We start from the raw sequence: 20,712 nt of genomic DNA, 5'->3' as shown, positions 1-20,712 counted from the left end.
TTGCTGTTCTTAGCTGAAAGGAGTGGCATCTGGTGTGGTTCTGCTGCTGTAGCTCATCTGCTTTATGGTTTGATGCATTGCATCTTCAGAGATCCTCTTCTGCATAGATGCAGGCATTATTTGAGTTCTGACAGACTGAAGTAATCTGGCCGTTCTCCTCTGACATCTGGCACCAACAAGGCATTTTTTCTCAGAGCATTGACATTAACTTTGGTTTCTGAAATACTCAAACCAGTGCATTTCGCACCGAGAACCATACCACATTTAATGTAACTTAAATCACCTTTCTTTCCTATTGTGGTGAGTGTATGTGAATAACAACATGTAATATTTAATACAGCAGAAACAAACACTTTGGGACTTGGCATGGGTGTTTTTATATGTAATATTGATTGAGAGCAGGTGGCCAGTAGGCAGTAGCGGTAAAATGGGCTGCCAATAGGGACTGGACAAAATAGTGTCAAACAGTGTTCCTTTAAGAGGTCTAAAACTCTGTTGACTTCTTTTCCCTTCACCTAATACTGTGGACTTGTTCCCCAGTTCAGTATTTAACCTGCTGCCCCGAGGTCAGTAGCTGAGATAAAACTCAAGACTCTCAACTTTCCCTGCAGTCTCCGTGTACTGTTTGCTCCTGCAGTGAAAGAAGAGCCTCTCTTCCTCCTCCAACTGATAGAGTCACAGTAGCTGTAACAAATTAATCACTAGTTCTGCTCTCTTTCCTAACTTTTAATCTCCCTCATGGACATACACTAATCTCTCATTTATATTTAAATCACAACTTTATGCAGAATGTGTGGCTCATGAGGAAAATGAAGCTCATTACTGTTTCAAGCTCAATTTAAGTGAGTGATACAGTGATGAGGATGCTGGAAAAGTCAATGTTTCCCCCCAATGGTTACACAAGAACACTAGCTTTGACCTCAATGAAAAGGTCAGTGAAACATAGAAATAAGAATAAAAATGAGAAAGAATAACATTTTCTTTGTGTATTTTCACTGTAATTGAATTCGTCTGTTCAAAATGTAATAAATTCTTTATTAATAAACTAACATCATTACGAGCTAGCATTTGCACCCCAGAGTGCATCTGGTTCTGTAAAATGGGCTCATTTCCTGGTTGCTATGCAGTCATGCAGAACAGACACTGGACCTAATGACCCCTACCCAATGGACATCTTAACCACTGGAGACTGACCAACATGACGTTGTGGGTTAACTCGCTCTTTTGACTTTTTTCAAATTTAAACCCTTCCGAACGAAAAGCTACTTAGTCATGAGCCCTCCGGCATTTCAACTGCTTCGACCACATTATGCATCTTTGTGTTGACCTTGTATATAAACTGTGCTCAGACTGCCTTTCTGTTCCTACTTTGGGATGCTCACGATGTGCAGCTCTGTTGACACCGAGGTCAAAATTTCTAACATGAGTAAAGTTGAAGGCTAAACTGTTGTTATTGCTGGGGCATTCAAAACACATAAAAATGTGCTTTGAATAAGTTTAATCGTTTTCAGCAGTGTTCCCTGCACGGCACCAAGGAGTTCTTCTTCGTTCCTTCAAATATGCATATTCTTCGTGTTATTGACTCATGTTATTAGCACTGTGTAATGTTTTTATGTTCACATTTTCTGCACTGTTGTGCTGTTTGCATGATTCATTTTTATTTTTAATGTTTTAACACGTTATTTAAATTTATGCTCTCCATATGATTTGTGCATCTGTTATAATTTATAGCTGGGAAAGTGCTTATTATAGTGAAACTATTGTCGATTTCTTACAAATGAAAATCCAATAGAAACACAACAAAAGTCATTACATTAATCTATTAAAACTGAACATGACGGAAAGCCTATAGACATGCTGATGCTTCATAGGGTATATGTTAAAAAAAAAAACACAGTTTGTGTATGTGCCACCATCATCTACCATAAAGAAACACCCTCCATATTTTTTAAACGTTTATGTATATTTTGGGAAAAAGTGGGAAAACTGGCACCTTTGGGTTCAGGTTGCATTGTTTTGGAAAATATGAAATAACACAGCAGGCAATCATTTGTCAGTCAGTCCAAATCAGAACATTGCTGCATGTGCACTTTATTCATTTAATTTTTGTTTGGAATCATTTGTATGAGATTCTCTCTGGGTATACTCCAAAAACCGTGTAGTCCAAAAACATACTTATCAAGTTAATTGGTGAATCTAAATTGGCCGTAGGACTGAACATGAGCATCAAAGATTGTCTTCTTCTCTGTGTTCGCCCTGCAGTACACTGGAGACCTGTCCAAGGTGTACCCTGCCTCTCCACCGTGACAGCTGGGACAGGCTCCATCCTCTCTTGACCTTGAATCAGAAAGCGGCTAAGAAAATGAATGGATCATTTTGAAAACATGACTCTGTTAGCCAAATAGCCAAGCAGAGATATTTGGCATGATAGCTAGATCTTAGTTTTTTCGTCAAATTTCCTAGTACTTTGTCTTTGCATCACATACCTGCTCAAACTGCAGAAACTAACCTTGGAACGGCCATGTAAATAAGTGAAGACTAAATAGCTCTCCCGCTGTAGGTTATGGAGATGTTTTAAAGTAATAATAACCCTGTTATGTTAGCCAAGAATCTATGAATACAAAGATGCCTCTTGCATCTTTGATTTCATGTGTGATGGAAGTAAAAGAATATCCAGTGTTTGAAATTTCAATATCTAAGACCTTGTCATTTTGGTCTAATTTGTCTCATTAAGTACAGTCTGAGGCTTTTTATTCCCGCCAAGGGGTGCACTCTGCACTTGGAATATTGAGTCTCTTATTACATGAATTTCCATTTCTTGGCTTTTCATTGATGTGGCAAGGGAGTGACTGAGAAAATGCCCTGAAATATACACAGCTTCACAAAGTTTCGTGTTAACTTAACCATTCTTTCATTTTGAATTTCAATGGCACTTTATTTTCCTGTTCAGTACCAACAAGATTTTTTAAGAATAGTGCTCTTAAATTCTTAAAAATAATAATAATAATACAGAAAAAGAAAAAAAGGATGCTTTGATGTTTTGATGAGATGAAGAGTGCAGCAAAGGCTATAGGTTGTCTAGGTTGTGTGGAATATGTGGGCTGTACCTTTGTGCGTTTAATAATCCCTAATGAAATTCTATATAAAGAATATGAATATAAATATGATTCAACAAACATTTTAAGCATAAATAACTGTATGAGTCATTTTGATACTGTTTCTTATTTAATAGCACCGTAGCAACACAGTGTAGACATCGTGCTCCTGCGCCTTTTCCCCTTTCGAACAAAGAGAAGAAAATTCAATGTAAGGACTTTATATAGCCTTCAGAGACCTCATTCTGTTATATTTTAAAGCTCAACAGCCTCTCTCTCTCTCACACACACACACACACACGCACACAACACACACAAACATGTTTTTTATGATTTTTGGGAGGTCTTATTTGGACATATCCTGACACGGCTCTGTTAATGGGCACAATAGTGCCTCAGTTTGTGAGAGAATAATGTAACTGTATGCCATGAAATTCTGCATGGACCTTCCCGGGGGACAAATTGCTATGTTTGTTGATTACCTTGCACTATATGCTAGTCTTATTATTTAGCTGGAACATAAAAACATACACAAACACACACGCACACACACACACACACACACACACACACACACACACACACAAACACTTTAGACATAATTAGCTGCAGTAGTGGAGGCTTTAGTAGAATCTTCTATCTTGAGCTGTAAATAAAGACTTTGCTTGTAAAGGTAGAATTTAAAAAAGACTTGTTATTCAATTATATGTGTTGCTAATACAATGAATTAACATTTTTAAAACAATAGGAGAGGTCATGTGTAGGAAGTAGCCATAAAAAAACAACAAAAAAGAAAACATCAGGTGGCAGGTTTTCTTTAGAAATATTAGTTTCCGGTTGCTGTGAAAGTCTCCTTTGGTAAGTTCTGGGAATCCTCCGTTCACACATACTGTAGGTGGAGTTAAGCAGCAGAGACAGGCATGCTTATAGAATTCATCTCATACATTTTGCATGCCAGGCACATGTACTGTACATAAAAGATGGACATATCCACAGTGACATCATCTAATAGATTTCAGACATTCTTTTGAAACCTTTTCTTTGACATTTTGGCTGTTGGCATTTGTTTGTTTGTTTTCTAAAAATTCAACACAACCATATTTGGATCATGAGGTAGTAGCGAGGAGCTAATGCTAGTACTAGCTTGGTTTCCAAAAATCAAATGTGTGACTCTGTTGACTGATGATAAATGTTTTAGCTGCATAGTAATAGTCTTAATCTTTGTGTGGTGTTCAGGTGTTGGACCTGTTTCCAATGCTTACCAAAAGAAACATTATATGATTTGACATCATTTCAACCTCAGATACCTTGTCTTTCACTCATTTACGGCGAAGGATATATAAATTATAATATGAGCACATATACAACGTGTGTTTTTATTGTGTGTCTGTGTTCCAACCCTCCAACTCTCTGCTCCTGCATTCCTGCACATTTTACACTCTGTTTTGTGAGAGCTACTCTGTATTGTCTCACATTCTATCACAACTGCAAATCAGGGACAGGAAACAGCAAGTAGCTGTAGCTGTGCCTGCTTTTCAATCAAAATGGTGAAAATATTCTCTAAGAGAACTTTGTGATTTCAGACAAAAGAGAAAGTCTGGAAGATAATGGAGAAGAACATTTTTCAGAACAGAGTCCTTTTGCCTTTGTTGGATCCCAACCCTTCTTTATTGGACAGAAGGGTTCGGAGAGAAGGGGTTTAAAATACAGGAAACAGTCAGGGGCAAACTCAAACTCGGCCCCTGTGGTAAGGACTCTAATGTTCAGTATATGGCTCACCTACTCAGTCAAGTGAGCTACAGCAGGACCATTAATTCAGAGTATAACAGTGAGTTTGAAGACGCGGATGAGACTGACCATCATTTTGCTCCCAAACAGTCCCATCAGCAGCCAACTGCAGCCATCAAGGGGGGGAAATGGATGTCAAAAATGGTGAGAGCGAATGGTCTTCTTGCCCAAGAAATAAGCCATCCCACATGACTGCCACCACGATGCAACCAGGGCCAGCACAAATGGTGGGTACATGAAATCTTTAACTTTACATCCTAGATGTCATCTAAATCATCCTGACCATGAGATGTTCCTTGATATAAATTCTCCTCCTTAACACGAGCAACAGAAGCATGTAAGAGATGTGTGGGTCCAAGGTGGACAGAAAGATAGATGAAGTGCATGAACTAAGTATGCAACACACAGAGCAAAACTCTGTTCCTTGTGTGGTTTATATGCTGGCACCAACAGGCTATTTATTTAATGGGGGCTGAACTATAGACTGAGATGAATTGTTTGGAATTGGGACAAAGTAAACATATCTTAAGTATTTTTACAAACTGTTATGACTAAATTGAATAAAAAGGACCCAAAATGCAAAAATTGGCCAAGTATCAAAATGTGAACATCACATAAGGGTTAAAAGAAAATGCAATCAGTGGAGAAACTGAACTGATAACTCTGCATGGTCTCACAATGTCTTCTGACTGAGTAACAGGCTCATAATGATCTTTCCAATCATGAGATAGCCTTCACTCTAAAGCATTCCCTTCTTTATCATATATTTTATTCTAAATGAGGATCATAATGTACAAAATGAGGATCAGGCTGCACTGATGAAGCCTTGAAACTGGCAATGGTGATTATAAACTCATCAGGAAAAGTGTTTACTGAGGTCACAAATCAAGTGAAAACTAGGATCATTTTCTTATAGACTTCTATACAATTGGACCTATTTTTTATACAGCTAGCTCTCTGCCTCCCCAGAGGTTATATTTATCTTTTATATAAAGTCTAAGGTCCAAAGACATGAAAGTGTATAACGATAAACCGATATTATGTGTGAGGCCAACAGCAGTGAGAATAACCTAATATACTATATAACTGCTTTGCTTTTAAACTCTCAGCTGACTGCATTTACATGTAAAAAACATCTGATACTGTAGGTTATCAAGCTAAGACTCAAAGAACTCTTATATTTGGTTATTTAATATGATTAAAACTGTTTTTCCAGGTTTTTTGCTGTAGCTAACAGCTTCATCACCTTCTTGCTTTATACCTACATGAATGCTGCATCAGTCTACTCAAGACAAAGGATTAAATGAGCGTACTTTCAAAATGTCTCTTCCTCTGAGCACTGTGATGATATCTTATTGGAGGGCTATCAAGGCCAGGTACAATTTTCACTTGTACACCTGCCAAAGCAATAAATTATTTAATCTATTCTGAAATAAAAAGAACAAAAACCTGAAACCACCCAGAACGATAAATATTGAAGAACGACTGATGGATCATACCTAAAAGGAATATAGCAAACAGTAATAAAACTTTCACAGCTCTTCTTTTCCTTATATAAGAAGAGAGTCTACATATAAACAGTATGGACTGAAGTGGCATTCATGCTCCCGCTCTGTAGGAGAATTATTTATCTTTAGCTCTATTCCTGGGAGGATGCTTTTGACAACATCTCATCTCACTGTCTGAGAACCACTGCCATCCATTAGGGCTAGGAATTGCACTGCGATGTCTTTGTGGGAGGCTTCGCCAGTTGCACTACGTTTAAAAGCTTCGAAAGAAGCAAAGCAATACTGAGGCAAAGAAAGAAAACATTTATTGTTCATGAATGTGGTGTCACACAGGTCCTGTCAGAAAAGAGCAGGGAGGTGAGGTCTTGGTTTGAGGTCTCTGAAGTAATCCTGCCTCCCCTCTTCTCTAAGCACAGGAAACTGGACTTTGGAACTGTTCTTTTTCAAGAACAATCAGCACATTCGTGTAAAAGCAGTACATTGCAAAAGACAGTCTAACATTCCACATGACAGCTAGGTTTTACATTTGTGATGCCCACTGTAATTTATATCCTTATAAAAATTTACAGAATAACATTTTTGTGTCTCAGTGCAAAAGATATATATTCCAAAAGAATTTCAGAAAAGCCGTGCCCTTGTTAAATGTCCGTCCATATCCCTCCCCTTATCTGTGCCCCTACAATAGTATAATTGGCCTGTTTACTGTACAAGACCACCAATAAATAACTAACAGAAGCAGTTTTACAGTCACTGTCAGGTAGCAGCAGTGTTTCAGCTTAGACTTTAAATACATATTCACAAACAACAGTGTGTCACTGTACACCCACAATTCATCAGAACTTTAACTATAGATAATAATAATAATAATAATTACATTTGTATTGATAGTAATTACCATGACAATAACAACAGAAAAAAAGAAATACATAGTGTCACATCGGCATTAAAGTATTTACATTGCTTTTTCAAGTTCTGTGGCTTAATTTCCCGTGTGTGAATTTCCCAAGTAAAAGAAGGCAATGAAGTGTCTCTAAGGTAAAAGGTTGAGAGTGGGGAGTTTATCAGCTGGTGCAGATGCTATTGATGGAAATGATGCCTGGGTCCACCAGGCCAAGCTCCTCATGCTCATTCACGCACAGCTGATAGCCACAGCCCCGCCTACGCTTCAGTGGGGTCACCTTGGCATCAGGCTTGGCTCGAGGTGGCAGGAGAAAGCCCACACTCCCTGCAATCAGCATGTGCCAGATGCTGTGTATGTAGAAGTAGTTCTCCTCCGTCTCCACAAAAGCGTAGAGCGCCACGGCAGATGTGGCAATCATGGTGCCCGGGAAAAGGAAGAACACCCAGCGCTTCCAGGTGGGCGGGTAGCAACGTCGACGCCGGATGGTGCGCACAGTCTGACAAGGTCCACAGACACATAAAAAAAAGGTTGTCAATATCACTATTTACACCTGTTTTTTTCTGAAAGCTCACAAAGTAACATTTTCCAATGGGAACAGTTTAATACTCACTCATAATTTCATACAGGAAATGACAGCTTCCAAAAGAAAAACACAGCACCAATCCCTTACTGAGATCCATTTACAGACCAAGAAAAAGACTTAATTTATTCCCATATGTGCTGTGTTGCCTGCAACCAATATAACCCTAGCAACAACCACTAAGAACCTGAAAAAATCTATTTTTGTATTCATGTGTATCTGACCTCATCACCACAGACTAGAAAGCAGAGTTATAATGTGCGCTTCCCAGGGCTGTGTGTAAACACATGTTTGAACACATTGTCATGTGTGTTTCTTTTATGCTCACATGTTAACAGTATGATGTGTGTCAAAGGCAGCAGAGTCTCGCCTAACAAACCACAAAGAAAACGCGACATATTTTACTTCCACTTCTTGTGAGAAGTGTTTTATATAGTGAAGTTTATTTTCACAGTTCATAGTTTGTTTTCCACATGAATTGATCTCCAAGGCCTTGTGTTTAACGGTCTTACTAATTTAATTTAATGAACTTTTTTATGTAGAAAGCGCATATTGAAGTGGGAGATCACACAGGGAGAGTCATTAAAGAACTGAGACCAGTGGGATTTCAGCGAGGGACCACTAGACATCTCTATTTTATTGCAGGTGAAGAGGGATGGTATTCTCCGTGAATCTCTTGTGGTTTTATTGTATGAAATTTTGCATTCATGCCTAGTGCCGCAGAAAAAGTCTATCATCTGGATCAGCTGATGGATTAGTGACGTGCCTGTCAGTGCTTTATCTGCTTTTTTATGCTTATGTTTTCTTTGCTGGAGCTGGATATGAAATCTATTTTTGAGAATATGTGCTAATGCTTTGTGTAAGTGTCCCATGATTGCCTCCATTACAGCGCAAAGAGAAATGAACATTTAATTTCATTCAGTCTCTATTTTCATCGCTTCATAAACACTGATTGCTTGAATGTTTTTTTCTTTCTTTCTCAAAAGGTTATTATGAAGAATTTGACACAATATAAGGGGAAATGTAAGCTGGTCATGAATGACAAAAGTAATTGCATGCACAAAATGGCAAAATCCTTGCATACTTTTGTGGTTAAGTCAAATAATTCTAGACCAGGATTGTGTTTTTATGTATGAGGCAGGGACCTCATTTAGTTTGAAGAATTAGGGATATTTGGCATTGACAGAGTTGAACTTCCCCCCTTCCTCTTGCTGCTAATGACACCCCTGCACAGCAGCAGACGCTCTGTGCCCTCCGCTTGACTGATCTAATTCGGTTGTGTCTGAGAACATTCAGAATGCCAAGCTTTGCAGAAACATGACAAGCTGAAATGAAAGGGCTCTTGTAGAAAATGTGCAGTGCTCAGACTCGGAGTTGCAGTACGGAGCGGAGAATGTTGAAATGCAGACATACGCTGTTGAACCGCTGATAAATTATTAAGTGTCAGGTAATCAAAGCAGAATCCCGGGTTTATCTTTAAAAACTGCAACATTAGCATGAGATTCAACTGCCTTTTATGGAAAGGTTGCTGTGAGGAGTTTATTCCTATGCAGTCTGTTGTTTCATTTGCCAAGGGAGGACAAGAGATTATCTGTCTCTGTTTATACTTCCAGTCCATAGACACTGTCACAGTATATCATTTGTCACTTGTCAAATAACATATGTCAACAAACCATCTATAATTGAATTACAAATCAGCTAAAGAAAAAAGACTAAAGAAAATCAGCCAAATATTGAAAGCCAGTAGCTTTACATACATTTCCAGTGAATTATTCTAAAGCATTTAGAAAGAAGATATTTTTGACAATAGTAAAATATACACTTTCCTAGTTATTGTGTTAAAGCTGCAGGGTTTACATGGTGGAATTAAACAGTACTTCGTCTTCCAATATTTCTGTAGGATCCTCCAGCTCGCAGATAGATAACTCTCAGAGCTACAACTCCCACACTTTATTCAGCACAAAGCTTTCTCCAAGGAAACCACAAACCTTGTTTTCAAACTCATGTCAGAGGTTTGGTGTTAAAGGCTTTTTTTTCCACAAGAACCTTGCCTGAAAGACTATTATTTTTTATCTTCTCAGTTCAGGGAGCACATTATGACTCGAAGAAGAGTCAGTGAAAGTACAAGCTGAGTTATAATGGAACTACAACCCATGACTAATACCCACAGGCTGCAAAACTTTTAAAGCCCCTTCAATACTAATGTAAAATAGCTTCATTGGTCAGAAAACCACCAGTTTTTTATGCATGCACATGTTCGAAGCCTATGTTAGCTTACATGACAGATTTAATCCTTTTATACTTACTATCATCAGGGACTAGAGGGACTAGAGGGACTGTGGAGACGCATTTTATTTGCATGTCTGAACAAGCGTGAATGTTAAATACAAATTATGTATTAAAGTAACAGTTTCATGTTGTGCACAAATATAAAATAAAAAATCTCCTATTGCACAATAATTTTACACCCTATAAATACATGCAGAAAATGCTTTTACACCTGATTTATACGGGTTTAATTTAACTTTAATAAGCATACATATAATGTAGTAAAATACATTTTGGCACAAGAAAAAAAAATTACCCAGCCCATTATAAATTTTTTAAAGGTTATATATATATTGGATAAAGATTTTTAGTGTCATACTTGTAATATCCACATTTTTATTTTACTTTAAATGTTCTTACCTTATATCATATCATATTTTTATTTTTATTTTTACTTATTTATCGCTTTAGACTATTTCTCTACAGTTCCTATAAATAAGTAGATCATTTTTCCCTTACCCATGCCACGGCCATTATGCCCAGAGCAAACAGGCTGGGTCCCAGCAGGTTCCACAGACCATGACGGTCCAGCTGCAATGCCATGGACAGAGACATCGCCCCCAGCAGATACAGAACCTGACAAAAAAAACATGGATCAATAAATGCCCTGCATAAACACAGTCAGCATTGTTACATGTACAAGAAAGAGCATATTTGTGCGGTCAGGCGATAGCACAACTCTACCTTTGGAGAGGTAAAGACGATTGTCAGTTTGGCAAAGCTGTAATCTTTTTTCCATGCATATAGGAAAAATGGCTTTGCATCGAATCTCTAAACCATCAGGTGATTCATGTGTGGACTATACTTTCACGTTTTCTCTGTTTTGAGCTGACATCCTGTTATTTGGCTCTCAGAGTTATACTTTTCTTAACACACGTGGTTTTTTGCCATCAAGTTCTATTGGAGAACATAGCTGTGATGCTGCACAGAAATAAGTACCTTACTAAAAGAAATGTTGTTGTGCTTGTTCAACAAGTTCAACAAGGCTTTGGATGTTGTTATTTTCTACTAGTCACCACAATAATATATTACAAATTTTAGTTTTCAGTTAATAGTCTGCTATTGCATGTTTACATGTAATATTGAGCTATTACTAAAGATGTTCATGTTATGAAAGAACAAACAGGTTTGCGGTTCAGAACCATAGACAGTTTGACAGTATTGTGAGATGGTTTTAAGGCACTATAGAAGTATTTGTTCATGTTATCTATTCAAAACAAGAAAATATAAAATAATGGCAGCTATTTACTGCATTGTTAACTGCCACAACAAGCTACCTTTGGCACACAGCATGCAAGTCTGTGCTCCAAAAGGTAAAAGCCTCTCATTATGTAAATATACAACCAATTTAATGTACCCGTAGGGAAAATAACTGCAGAGTTCAGGTGAAATCAAAATGGGTATTTTAAAGTGCTTATAGAAAAATACACTAGACCTCTTTTGAAACAGCTGAAAGCCCCAATAAAACAGTGAAAACAAAATGCTAACAATAGAGCCACATGATATATAAAATCAGTTATTTTATTTTATTTCATTGCCAAGCTCACAACTGGACATAAAGCCACAGGATATAAAAGAGATAAAGTGAGAATGAAAAAAATCAATAAGCTGTGCTACACATGCTCAGGGAGAACTTGAGCCCATCCAGAATGCCTAGGGTCTAGTAGGCAATGTGAGGAGAAATCGGGGATTTTTGAGCTGGTAAGAGATGACCTGTCTGCAGGAGAATACAACTAATTGGCACACACCAAGGAGGAAAGGAGCAGCATGGTGCAGCCTGAGGACTCTTTGCAGCAACAATCATCAGTCATGCTGCTCTGGTGGATCACACAGTGGCACAGAAACATGCATGCATTGCATGCAGGCATGAATGTATAGTGACAAATGAGCCTGCAGGAATTCTAAAAAAAAAAAAAAAATTAAAATCTATTTTTATCTGCAACTTATATTTTCATACTTAATAAGATATACAGTGTGTCAGATTTAATGTATATAGTATTGGTGCATGTCTAATGACCGTACCACACTGAGGTGTCATATAACAGCCAAGGAAACAGTATGTGATGAAGTGGAGCTAAGTAAAGGTCAGGTTATAAGGTTTCAAATAAGAATTTCATAATTAAATAATGCTGGAACCAGTAATATATTAACATATGTCTATATAAAACTTTTTTACGAGGTTGTACAGACATTTGATGTACTAAGATTCCTCTGGATTACTGCTGCATTTTGTAAATTTCTGGCTGTACTTTTGTACCGTCTGCTTATTTGTCGAAGTTATTAGCAATGTTACATACTCATTCATTATATAGTATATTTTCAAATTTGCAAATTATTTGTGAAGTCACTTTACAAATATTAGGAATAATATCGGTTTAATTTCATATCATGAAAAGCAAACGGAAACAGAAGATTTGGAGCGTCAAACGCTGAAAGAGAAAGCAGCGCTTCTATTTGAAGCAGATATTTCAGGCATACCTATTTAGCTACTAGTAATTAAGATCATGTGGCTAATTTTTTTTTCTGATTGACTGAACAAACATGTTTGATGTCCTACAGTGCCAAAAGCAATTACATTGGTGAGAACAATGTTGTCAGAACTGTTCAATAAGGAAGAGGCAAAATTACAAAGATGTGATGAAGTGTAATTATCTTCATAATTGTGATCCAGAACTTTCACCAAGTTGAGACTAACATACCTCCTGGTGTTCAATCTTTATGTGAACTAGCATAAAATGATTTTCAGCCGACATTTTTGTGAGACATTAAGAGCTTTGAGGGTCCAAAAGTCGCATACTACACAGTGAGACAAACAATATTCCATGCTCTTAGGTCCTTTATCCTCTAGTACTAGTGTAACATACAAACAAACACACACATACACACACTCAGTGTCTCTTTCAAGTACACAAACGCACAAAGTCCCACTTGCCAGTCCTGACATGTGCGATTTGATTAGTGACTGCGTACTGCAGCGCTAAGCAAAAATGAAAACTCTAGAGGACAGCAGATGTTCATGCACTCCCCACCCTCCTCCTACCTCACACCCTCTCTCCACTCTCCCCCCTCTCTCTGTCTCATTTATGGACATGGACACACATTTACACATACACACACACTTTCCCTCAGACTGCTCCATCTTGGTATGCAGCCAGGGAGTGACCCATGGAGAAGGTGCACCTGTTAGTGTTTATCATTACCCACGCAATATGTCAGCAACCAGAGAATTTAGTGCCATGCAATGCTGATTTTAACACATTGATCTTTTCATTTATAACTGAAAATTGAGGCATATGCGGTACTCGTTTATAGCGCGACAGCCTCTCAGTCCTTTAATCTAATCTAATCTAATCTCTCTTTGTTCATGGTCTGGGAGAGTGCAAAGGCATCTGGGTCTGAAAATGTCTGTTTCCGGATGTCTGAATCTACTGACATCTACCTACGACTAACATTTTATTAAGTAGCAAATGTGACAGGTTGAGTTGTTTTTCTAAATGGCTGTTTATCCATTTAGAGACATAATCTCCACATAAAAGGGCATGACCTAAGCTGCACTTCATGTGTCCAGGCTGAAGTGCCGCTTATTACTTTGCAGCTAGAGTGGGGAAAATTAGTGCGTTTATAAATATGCACTGTTAATGATTCCGTGTAACATGCACTTTCTCAATTCATCTGTGTTGAGATCAATGTATCGAAGAACTGTTGATATCACCATGCAAGCCTTAAATTTTCATCTTTATAAAGGGAAAAGTTTCTATTACAACACCACTTTTCAGTTTTATAGAAAGAAAACGAATATCCAGTCTGAGTATCAGTAGAAACAGGCTTCGCTCAGAATTACACATACCTGTTTGATGATGGATTTTAGCCTAGCCATTGCAATGACGGTGACCCACACTGACATGAGTGACCCGAGGAAGTCACAAAACTGCAGAACATCATACTCCATGATGCAAAACACCACAATACCTGGCTGGTCGCATGCATGGTAGAACTGTGAGAAAAGAAGAGAAAGGCACAAAGGTTACAAAAACACGCAGGTGTGTCAGAACAATAGACGGCACAACAGCACAAAAGTATTGATTCTGTAAAAAGCACGAGCTGAATGATAAGCTGAATAAAATAAGCAATACTCGCATACAGGTTATTGCTGGTTACTGACAAAGAAGCTATACAGACCATTCTTTTACAAACTCATCTCAGATTCATTGCAACACAGTGGCATGCACATACTGGCCAACTCTATTTATGAAATCCCACTAGCATATGTTTACAGCTATATTTCTTGCAATTTTATTTTTACAGCTTTGTTGAAAGAAGAAAAAAAATTCCGGTATGAAAACATTATCTATAAAATGTCTACTCACTACTGTATACACTATCAATAGAAAAAAGCGATAATGATTATATATATCACATTATCGTAGTAAGCCATCATTCATTTTAAGGAGAACTGGTTTTTTTTTATCATTTTATAAAGGAGGATTTCTTTTGTTAAATAATATTTCAAAAAATTACACAATAGGCACTTTCTCAACACAAGCACGTGAAACCTTTTGTTCAAGGAGAAATATTAAATTAGTCCCCTGAGATATGAAAAAGCATGGTCTGCTTTTAAATGTAGTTTTCTTTCACTCTATAAAACGCACTCTTCTTGGTTAGGAGGCGGATAAAATGCAGCAGATTATTAAAAAATAATGATGCCATATCGAGCATTGTTTCTGGCTCCAGCAAATTTCATCCTTAGCATAGTAACGTTTATTGTCAGTCAGTATTTCTTAATTGTAATTCTGTGCTAATATACTAGATGTAGCTTTTTAAAAGGTAGCTGAAAGAAACAAAACAAAAACAAAAAACTTCATTTGATTCTAACAGTACTAGTTGCCAAACAGTACTTTTGGTGGGGGTGAAATAATTTACCCAAACTTAATTTAGTCGTAATTTTTGCAGTGAAAATGTTTTCTAAAACTTGCTGTTGCCTGGGGGAAGTTCCTGTAGTGGAAAAGTAATAAAGTTATGGCTCTGAGCAGGGGATTATGGTAGGGATACTGGAGCATTTTTGTTTTAATGAAGGACATTCATTTTAATGCTTCCAATGCAGAATAGAATTGTGGTGTAGCTTGGAATGGCTTACTCAGAAATAGGAGTATGTCATCTGCATACACGGGAATTTGATGCAGAGTGTGTTTCCTATTAAAGCTTTGAAATTGTTGTTTCAAATTCAATTTTTTTTTTTTTTGATTTAGCACCATGATTGTTTCTTTTATGCTTACTTTTGTGCATTACTGATACCAACTGTTTATTAGCAAAATACCATGCTTAAATAAAAGGAAAATATACTTTAGGTTATCACTTTTCACTCACAGTGGAGAAAAACATGGTGAAGATGTAGACCGAAGCCTCCAGCAGGTAGTGGCTTCGGATGGCGATGGCCACGGGCGGGACAAACATCAGGTTACTGAGACAGAGCAGCAGGGTGGAGAGAAGCTGGAAACTGTACGAATAGGCTTCTGAGTTGTCTGTGCACCCCCATCCATCCCAGCCTAAAATACCAACATACACAGACACACAGACCACCTTAGTAAATATGGTACTTTCACCTAAAAAACTAAAGCTCTAAGACAGGTTTTTGTTTTTTGTTTTTTTAACAGGCTTTACATGTTGGGAAAAGCATAAATGGTGTCTGTCTTCCTTAAACCCTCAATCAACTCCAGGAAAAACATGGTTTTGGTTTATGAATGAGAAGAGTTTCCCCAGCAGGTGAAACTGTTTGTTTCAAACCCTTAATCTCTTAAAATGTATGAAATATTTATTATCTCTTGACAAGAATAATGCCTTAGCAGCCTTTTGCTATGAACAGACATTTCTCTGTAAAAAATAATCAAAAACAGATATGTGTGAAGTTGTTTATCCAGTATAATAGAGCCTCCTGGTGTGAACTCACTTCTATTTTAAAACACCCCCGCTTTGGTACATTGGATCTTTATCAAGTGGTTGATTGAATAAGACAGTGTGAATTAAATATTCGTGAGCACTGTTGAACAGAGGTTTTGCAGTCTGAGATGGGCCAAGGGCAAGTGCTGAATGCAAAGTGTCTGCCAGGAAGCAGTCACACATATGAAGTATGACAATGAATTTAACTGAAGAGAAACCAACTCTGATAAAAGAAGATCAAAGGCAGGATTTAAAAAAGCCTCAGAGGACATGCTTTGTTTAGTTTCATAAGCTCATCTTTTATTGAAAAGCTGTTGGTAATTAAGACTGTGTTTTATTGTCTTATCAAAATGCCTTATATTAGAAGATTAATACCAGGCCGCTGAATGAGTCACTGAAAAGTGGCACATACAATTTAATTGCAGAAATGTCAGCTCAATTCTGGAAAATGACCTGTGCCATCCCACCTGGCTCTCTCTCATTTTCTTGTCACTCCGCATGATGTATTTTCCAACAAATTAGAAATTCTTTGCAGCAGTGATGACCTATTTTCTCAAAGAAAAGTTCTGTCTTATCTTTCATATGCAAAAGAATCTTTTGACAGACAAAAATCAAGTGTAATTATACATTCAGGGTTGGACTTGCTTGCTGTTTATTAATTACTAATTAATTACTGATAAATATTTAAGGAGGTTGTTAAATATATACAGTACTAATTATTTTTCCCTTACATAAAACAACTTCCGCTCTTTTATTTATAACTGCATGACTTAGATATTAAAACAGAATCAAAAAAGACTTTACTAGACCACCTCGTTTCATTTTAATTGGCAGTGTGCACTACAAGTTCAAATAAATAAACAAGGATTTAACAAAGCTGTCCATTTAAGCTGGAAAAAGTAAGACACTGTGATGGACTGCAATAGATTTTTAAAGTAAAATGTTACCTGCTTTGCATTCACATGCAGCATAAAGGTAATTGTTGGTGCGCAGAAGCTTGCACTGTCCATACGTCCCGCAGTCATTGATGCACGGAGTCAGGTATGCACGCATATACACCTCTGCAGTTACATTGCTGCATTGCTCAAATCTGGAAAAGGCAAAAATATATGATTGCAGGTGATGCCTTCACTGTTTTTCATCTGCATAATGACTTTTGTTTATGGCCAAATGTGTCAGATCTATAGACTGCATAGCTGTGCACACTTTTTAGCATTCCAAATTAAGCTGGTAAACATTATACTTACTAAATACAAATATAACAGCATTGTTATTGTGAGCATGTTATCAGCTGACATTCACATATCACTCCAAGCTCTTTCAGAGCTTTGTCTCTTAAAGCCGCTCAGGCGCCTGCAGGGTTTTGTCTAGTTTTCTTGTGTCCTCCAGAAGCCCTCATCACCACAAAACACTGGAGATCAAAAGGTTGTTTCGGCATTGCTAGATGTTAGACAACTTCATTCTATTAGGCCTCGGAAATCTCCAGCTTTATAACGCAATTACAAAACTAATTTTCTGTAAATTATGTCTATTCCACCAAGGGTTATAGTTTAACCTTCATTAATTATTTTGAATAGGTAACTCAGCTGTAATTTCTCACAAAACTCTAACTCTACAGGTGACTGCATATTCACAGATTGACAGAGGTTACTTACTTAATTTGCTCATCTTTAACACTAAAAAAACAAAAACTGCTAATCAATCAGTTAAAGAGAATGAAACTTCAAATATGTTTCTTTATGTGTTTCTGCAACATTTTATTTATTTTGTTTTTATTTAGTTGTATACATCAGCTTAACTGTATATTCGAAGGGCACCTGTCATTTACCATCTAATGACACCTGATTGGTTTAGTATATGCAAATGCGTGGAAATCTAGCACATAACACTGTGATCTTTGTCTGCATTTTCATACATCAGCTAAGTGTTCGTGTGAGGATGAGTCCACGTCCCACACCATCTGTTATTATCTGTTATTCAAATTCAATTGGAACTCCCAAGTGGGACGGGAAAAATCTGCTTAATTTCATTCTGTTCACATTTTTGTGCCATAAAGGCTTCGCCAAAACAGCTCAATCTGCTGAATTGCTAATACTTACGAACTTGTATATAACATTACAACAACAAAACTTAATGAAAACATTCGCTCTAACTTCTCTCTCTCACATGATTCCCACCGACTTTAAATAACCCTCAGAGAACAATACTTTACTTTTTGAATTCACAGGTTAAGTAACACTTACATAAACATGGAGAGAAAAACAGAAAGAGAGGGACACTGGTGTGGCCTTTGCAGTAGGCCAAAGCCTTATTGGTACCTACAAAGTATACTATTAATATCCAAATACCACTACCAATAAAACAGCATTGCAATAGCATTTAAAAAAAAAAAAAAAAAACCTTTTTGCAAACTTTTGTTGGCCCCCTTGAATTAAAACTGAATGTGTGCATTTCGATTACAACTTGATTGTTTGATTTAAAATTCACTATGACGTGTGCAAAAAACATTTCCTAATTGGTAAGTGTGAAAATATGGATAAACCTCAAAATCTAACCCTCCTGTATGTCATATGCTTGGTGTGCACCATACACACATTTATGAAGCAGTGCCAAATCAGTCTGCTGGGTGACAGATGGCAGAGGATGTGGTTCAATGAGGGAGGCTTCGTCATTCAAACAGAAAGCATGGTGTCTTCATTATGGCAATGAATTATTTATTTTGGTAAACAAACTAGTGATTGTGTTATGCTGACAAATTCAGAAGATATATTGAATGTCCTATTTTGCAATTGTCTTTGTGTAATTGACAGCAAATATTGTCTCATAGAGGTTGCTGTGGAGCATTGGGACCAGGCCGAAGAACTGATTATGAGAATGTCATAAATTTATGTCAAAATTTATGACATTCAGCTTGTTTCATTGAATTCCTGCTTGTAAATGATGTTTTTGAGACTTTCTAGGTTGAGCACTCAGGAGATTATAGTTTACACAATTTTAAAGGAATAGTTTAAAGAAGGCATAGCTGTAAGGATTCTTACCATTGGACCCAATTTATCAAGCCTTTTTGCCAATTTTTTCAACTTCCTGTTTGACAGGAGGTTCATAGTTAGTGTATAACCATAAAAGCAAGTATCACAATTTTAACAGAGCAAATATTAATTTCCAAAACTGTAATAATGTCTCTTTATAGGCATAAAAACACATACTAAAACTTGGTTTAATTCAGCGGTCCCCAACCTTTTTTGCGCCACGGACTTAACGATAAAAACGATTAAAAGAATAACAATAAAAACCCTGAAAACCAGAAATTTCACACCCTGGGGGTTGGGGACTGCTGGTTTAATTGATATATATTTAGGATAAGATGAGATGAGAAAGTTACAGCAGTTACAACACTATATGTAAAGCACAGATAATATATAGCAAATATGGAGACTGGTATGAAACTCTATAACATAGAATACATAACCAACAAACAGGTAAAGTTCTCAAGGGAAGCAGTGCTTTCTGTCTTACCCATGTTCAGCAGCACATAGAGAGCGCAGACTGAGGTACCAGGTGCCTGTTTGTGGGTAGGGAATCCTCAGTTTGGTGATATTAGTGGAGGTGTTCACAGAGAGGATAAACCCTGCCACTGATTCTGAAGAAAAAGGTAACACAATAAAACACAGTCCAAGCTGTGACAGAGAAGGTTCATAACTAGATAAGCTTTGCGCATACACGGCAAAAATATCGATTACTTGTGCTGTTCTCACAATTCTACCAATAAATGTGCTTAGATTCAAAATCACACATTATGTGGCTGTTCTGTTTAAGCAAAATTTGGCATACCTGATTCACATTTCAGTGATGTGTTTTCACGTAAGAAAAGTGGCATCCCGTGGTTGAGGCAGCCAAACACTGTGAGATTAGCTCCTTTCAGCGTAGACTGCAGGAAAAACACATAATCAAACGTCATTCATCCGTCCAACCATCAACCATCTGCTGCTATCATTCTGGTGAGCTAACACTGTTCATGATTACCTTTAGGTCTATTTTCTGCACAGCCATGAGATAGTAAACTTTAAAACTAACAAATCAAGTAAAGTGCTCTCTCTCTGTCTGCCAGAGGCACCTACAGTAAATGAAGATGTTGGCAGTTTATCGCCTTGAAGCATCAATTATACATTAACATGCTCATGCATTAAAAGAAATCCAGGAGAATTATTCAAGCGTTGGGAACTGCATATGCTTATACAAATTGGTTCATTCTGCGAAGAGGTGAAGGGAGGCCACAACTGTCCAAATTGGTCTATTGGTAAACAATAAATAGCAGCAAACTGGATGTGTCAATTTGCACTCAAGCACCAAACTTGACACTTTATTAGTTTCAAAATTCCCCTCCATTATTTACCCAGTCTCCATCTTTTGTCTCTGTGTGTGTGGGTGAGTGCAGCGATGGGTCAGTTACTAAACCAGAAAGTATGCTGAAAATCAGAAGACTTTCTGATGAAAACTTTACATTCAGAAATTCACCACATTATATACATTTGTGGGATAACTTTAGACAATTATTTCTTAAATACATAAGATTTCTAT

The 20,712-nt window shown here is 37.3% G+C and overlaps 1 protein-coding gene across 1 annotated transcript in view; it reads right to left on the bottom strand.

Annotated features, from left to right (window-relative positions):
- Nucleotides 1–6,674: 6,674 nt before the first annotated feature.
- The window catches only part of tmem8b (transmembrane protein 8B), a 33,184-nt gene continuing 19,146 nt past the window's right edge, over nucleotides 6,675–20,712 (bottom strand). The window contains exons 7-13 of the mRNA XM_063489380.1: nucleotides 19,966–20,062; nucleotides 19,651–19,774; nucleotides 17,082–17,224; nucleotides 15,565–15,743; nucleotides 14,048–14,194; nucleotides 10,660–10,776; nucleotides 6,675–7,788 (exon numbers count right to left, since the gene is read on the bottom strand). Coding sequence (XP_063345450.1) covers nucleotides 7,453–7,788; nucleotides 10,660–10,776; nucleotides 14,048–14,194; nucleotides 15,565–15,743; nucleotides 17,082–17,224; nucleotides 19,651–19,774; nucleotides 19,966–20,062 — 1,143 coding nt within the window. The 3' untranslated portion in view covers nucleotides 6,675–7,452. The remainder of the gene's footprint in view (nucleotides 7,789–10,659; nucleotides 10,777–14,047; nucleotides 14,195–15,564; nucleotides 15,744–17,081; nucleotides 17,225–19,650; nucleotides 19,775–19,965; nucleotides 20,063–20,712) is intronic.

The sequence above is a fragment of the Pelmatolapia mariae genome, linkage group LG12 (assembly GCF_036321145.2).
Source record: "Pelmatolapia mariae isolate MD_Pm_ZW linkage group LG12, Pm_UMD_F_2, whole genome shotgun sequence".
NCBI classification, from domain to species: Eukaryota; Metazoa; Chordata; class Actinopteri; order Cichliformes; family Cichlidae; genus Pelmatolapia; species Pelmatolapia mariae.
This window is presented reverse-complemented; position numbering and strand designations above follow the sequence as displayed.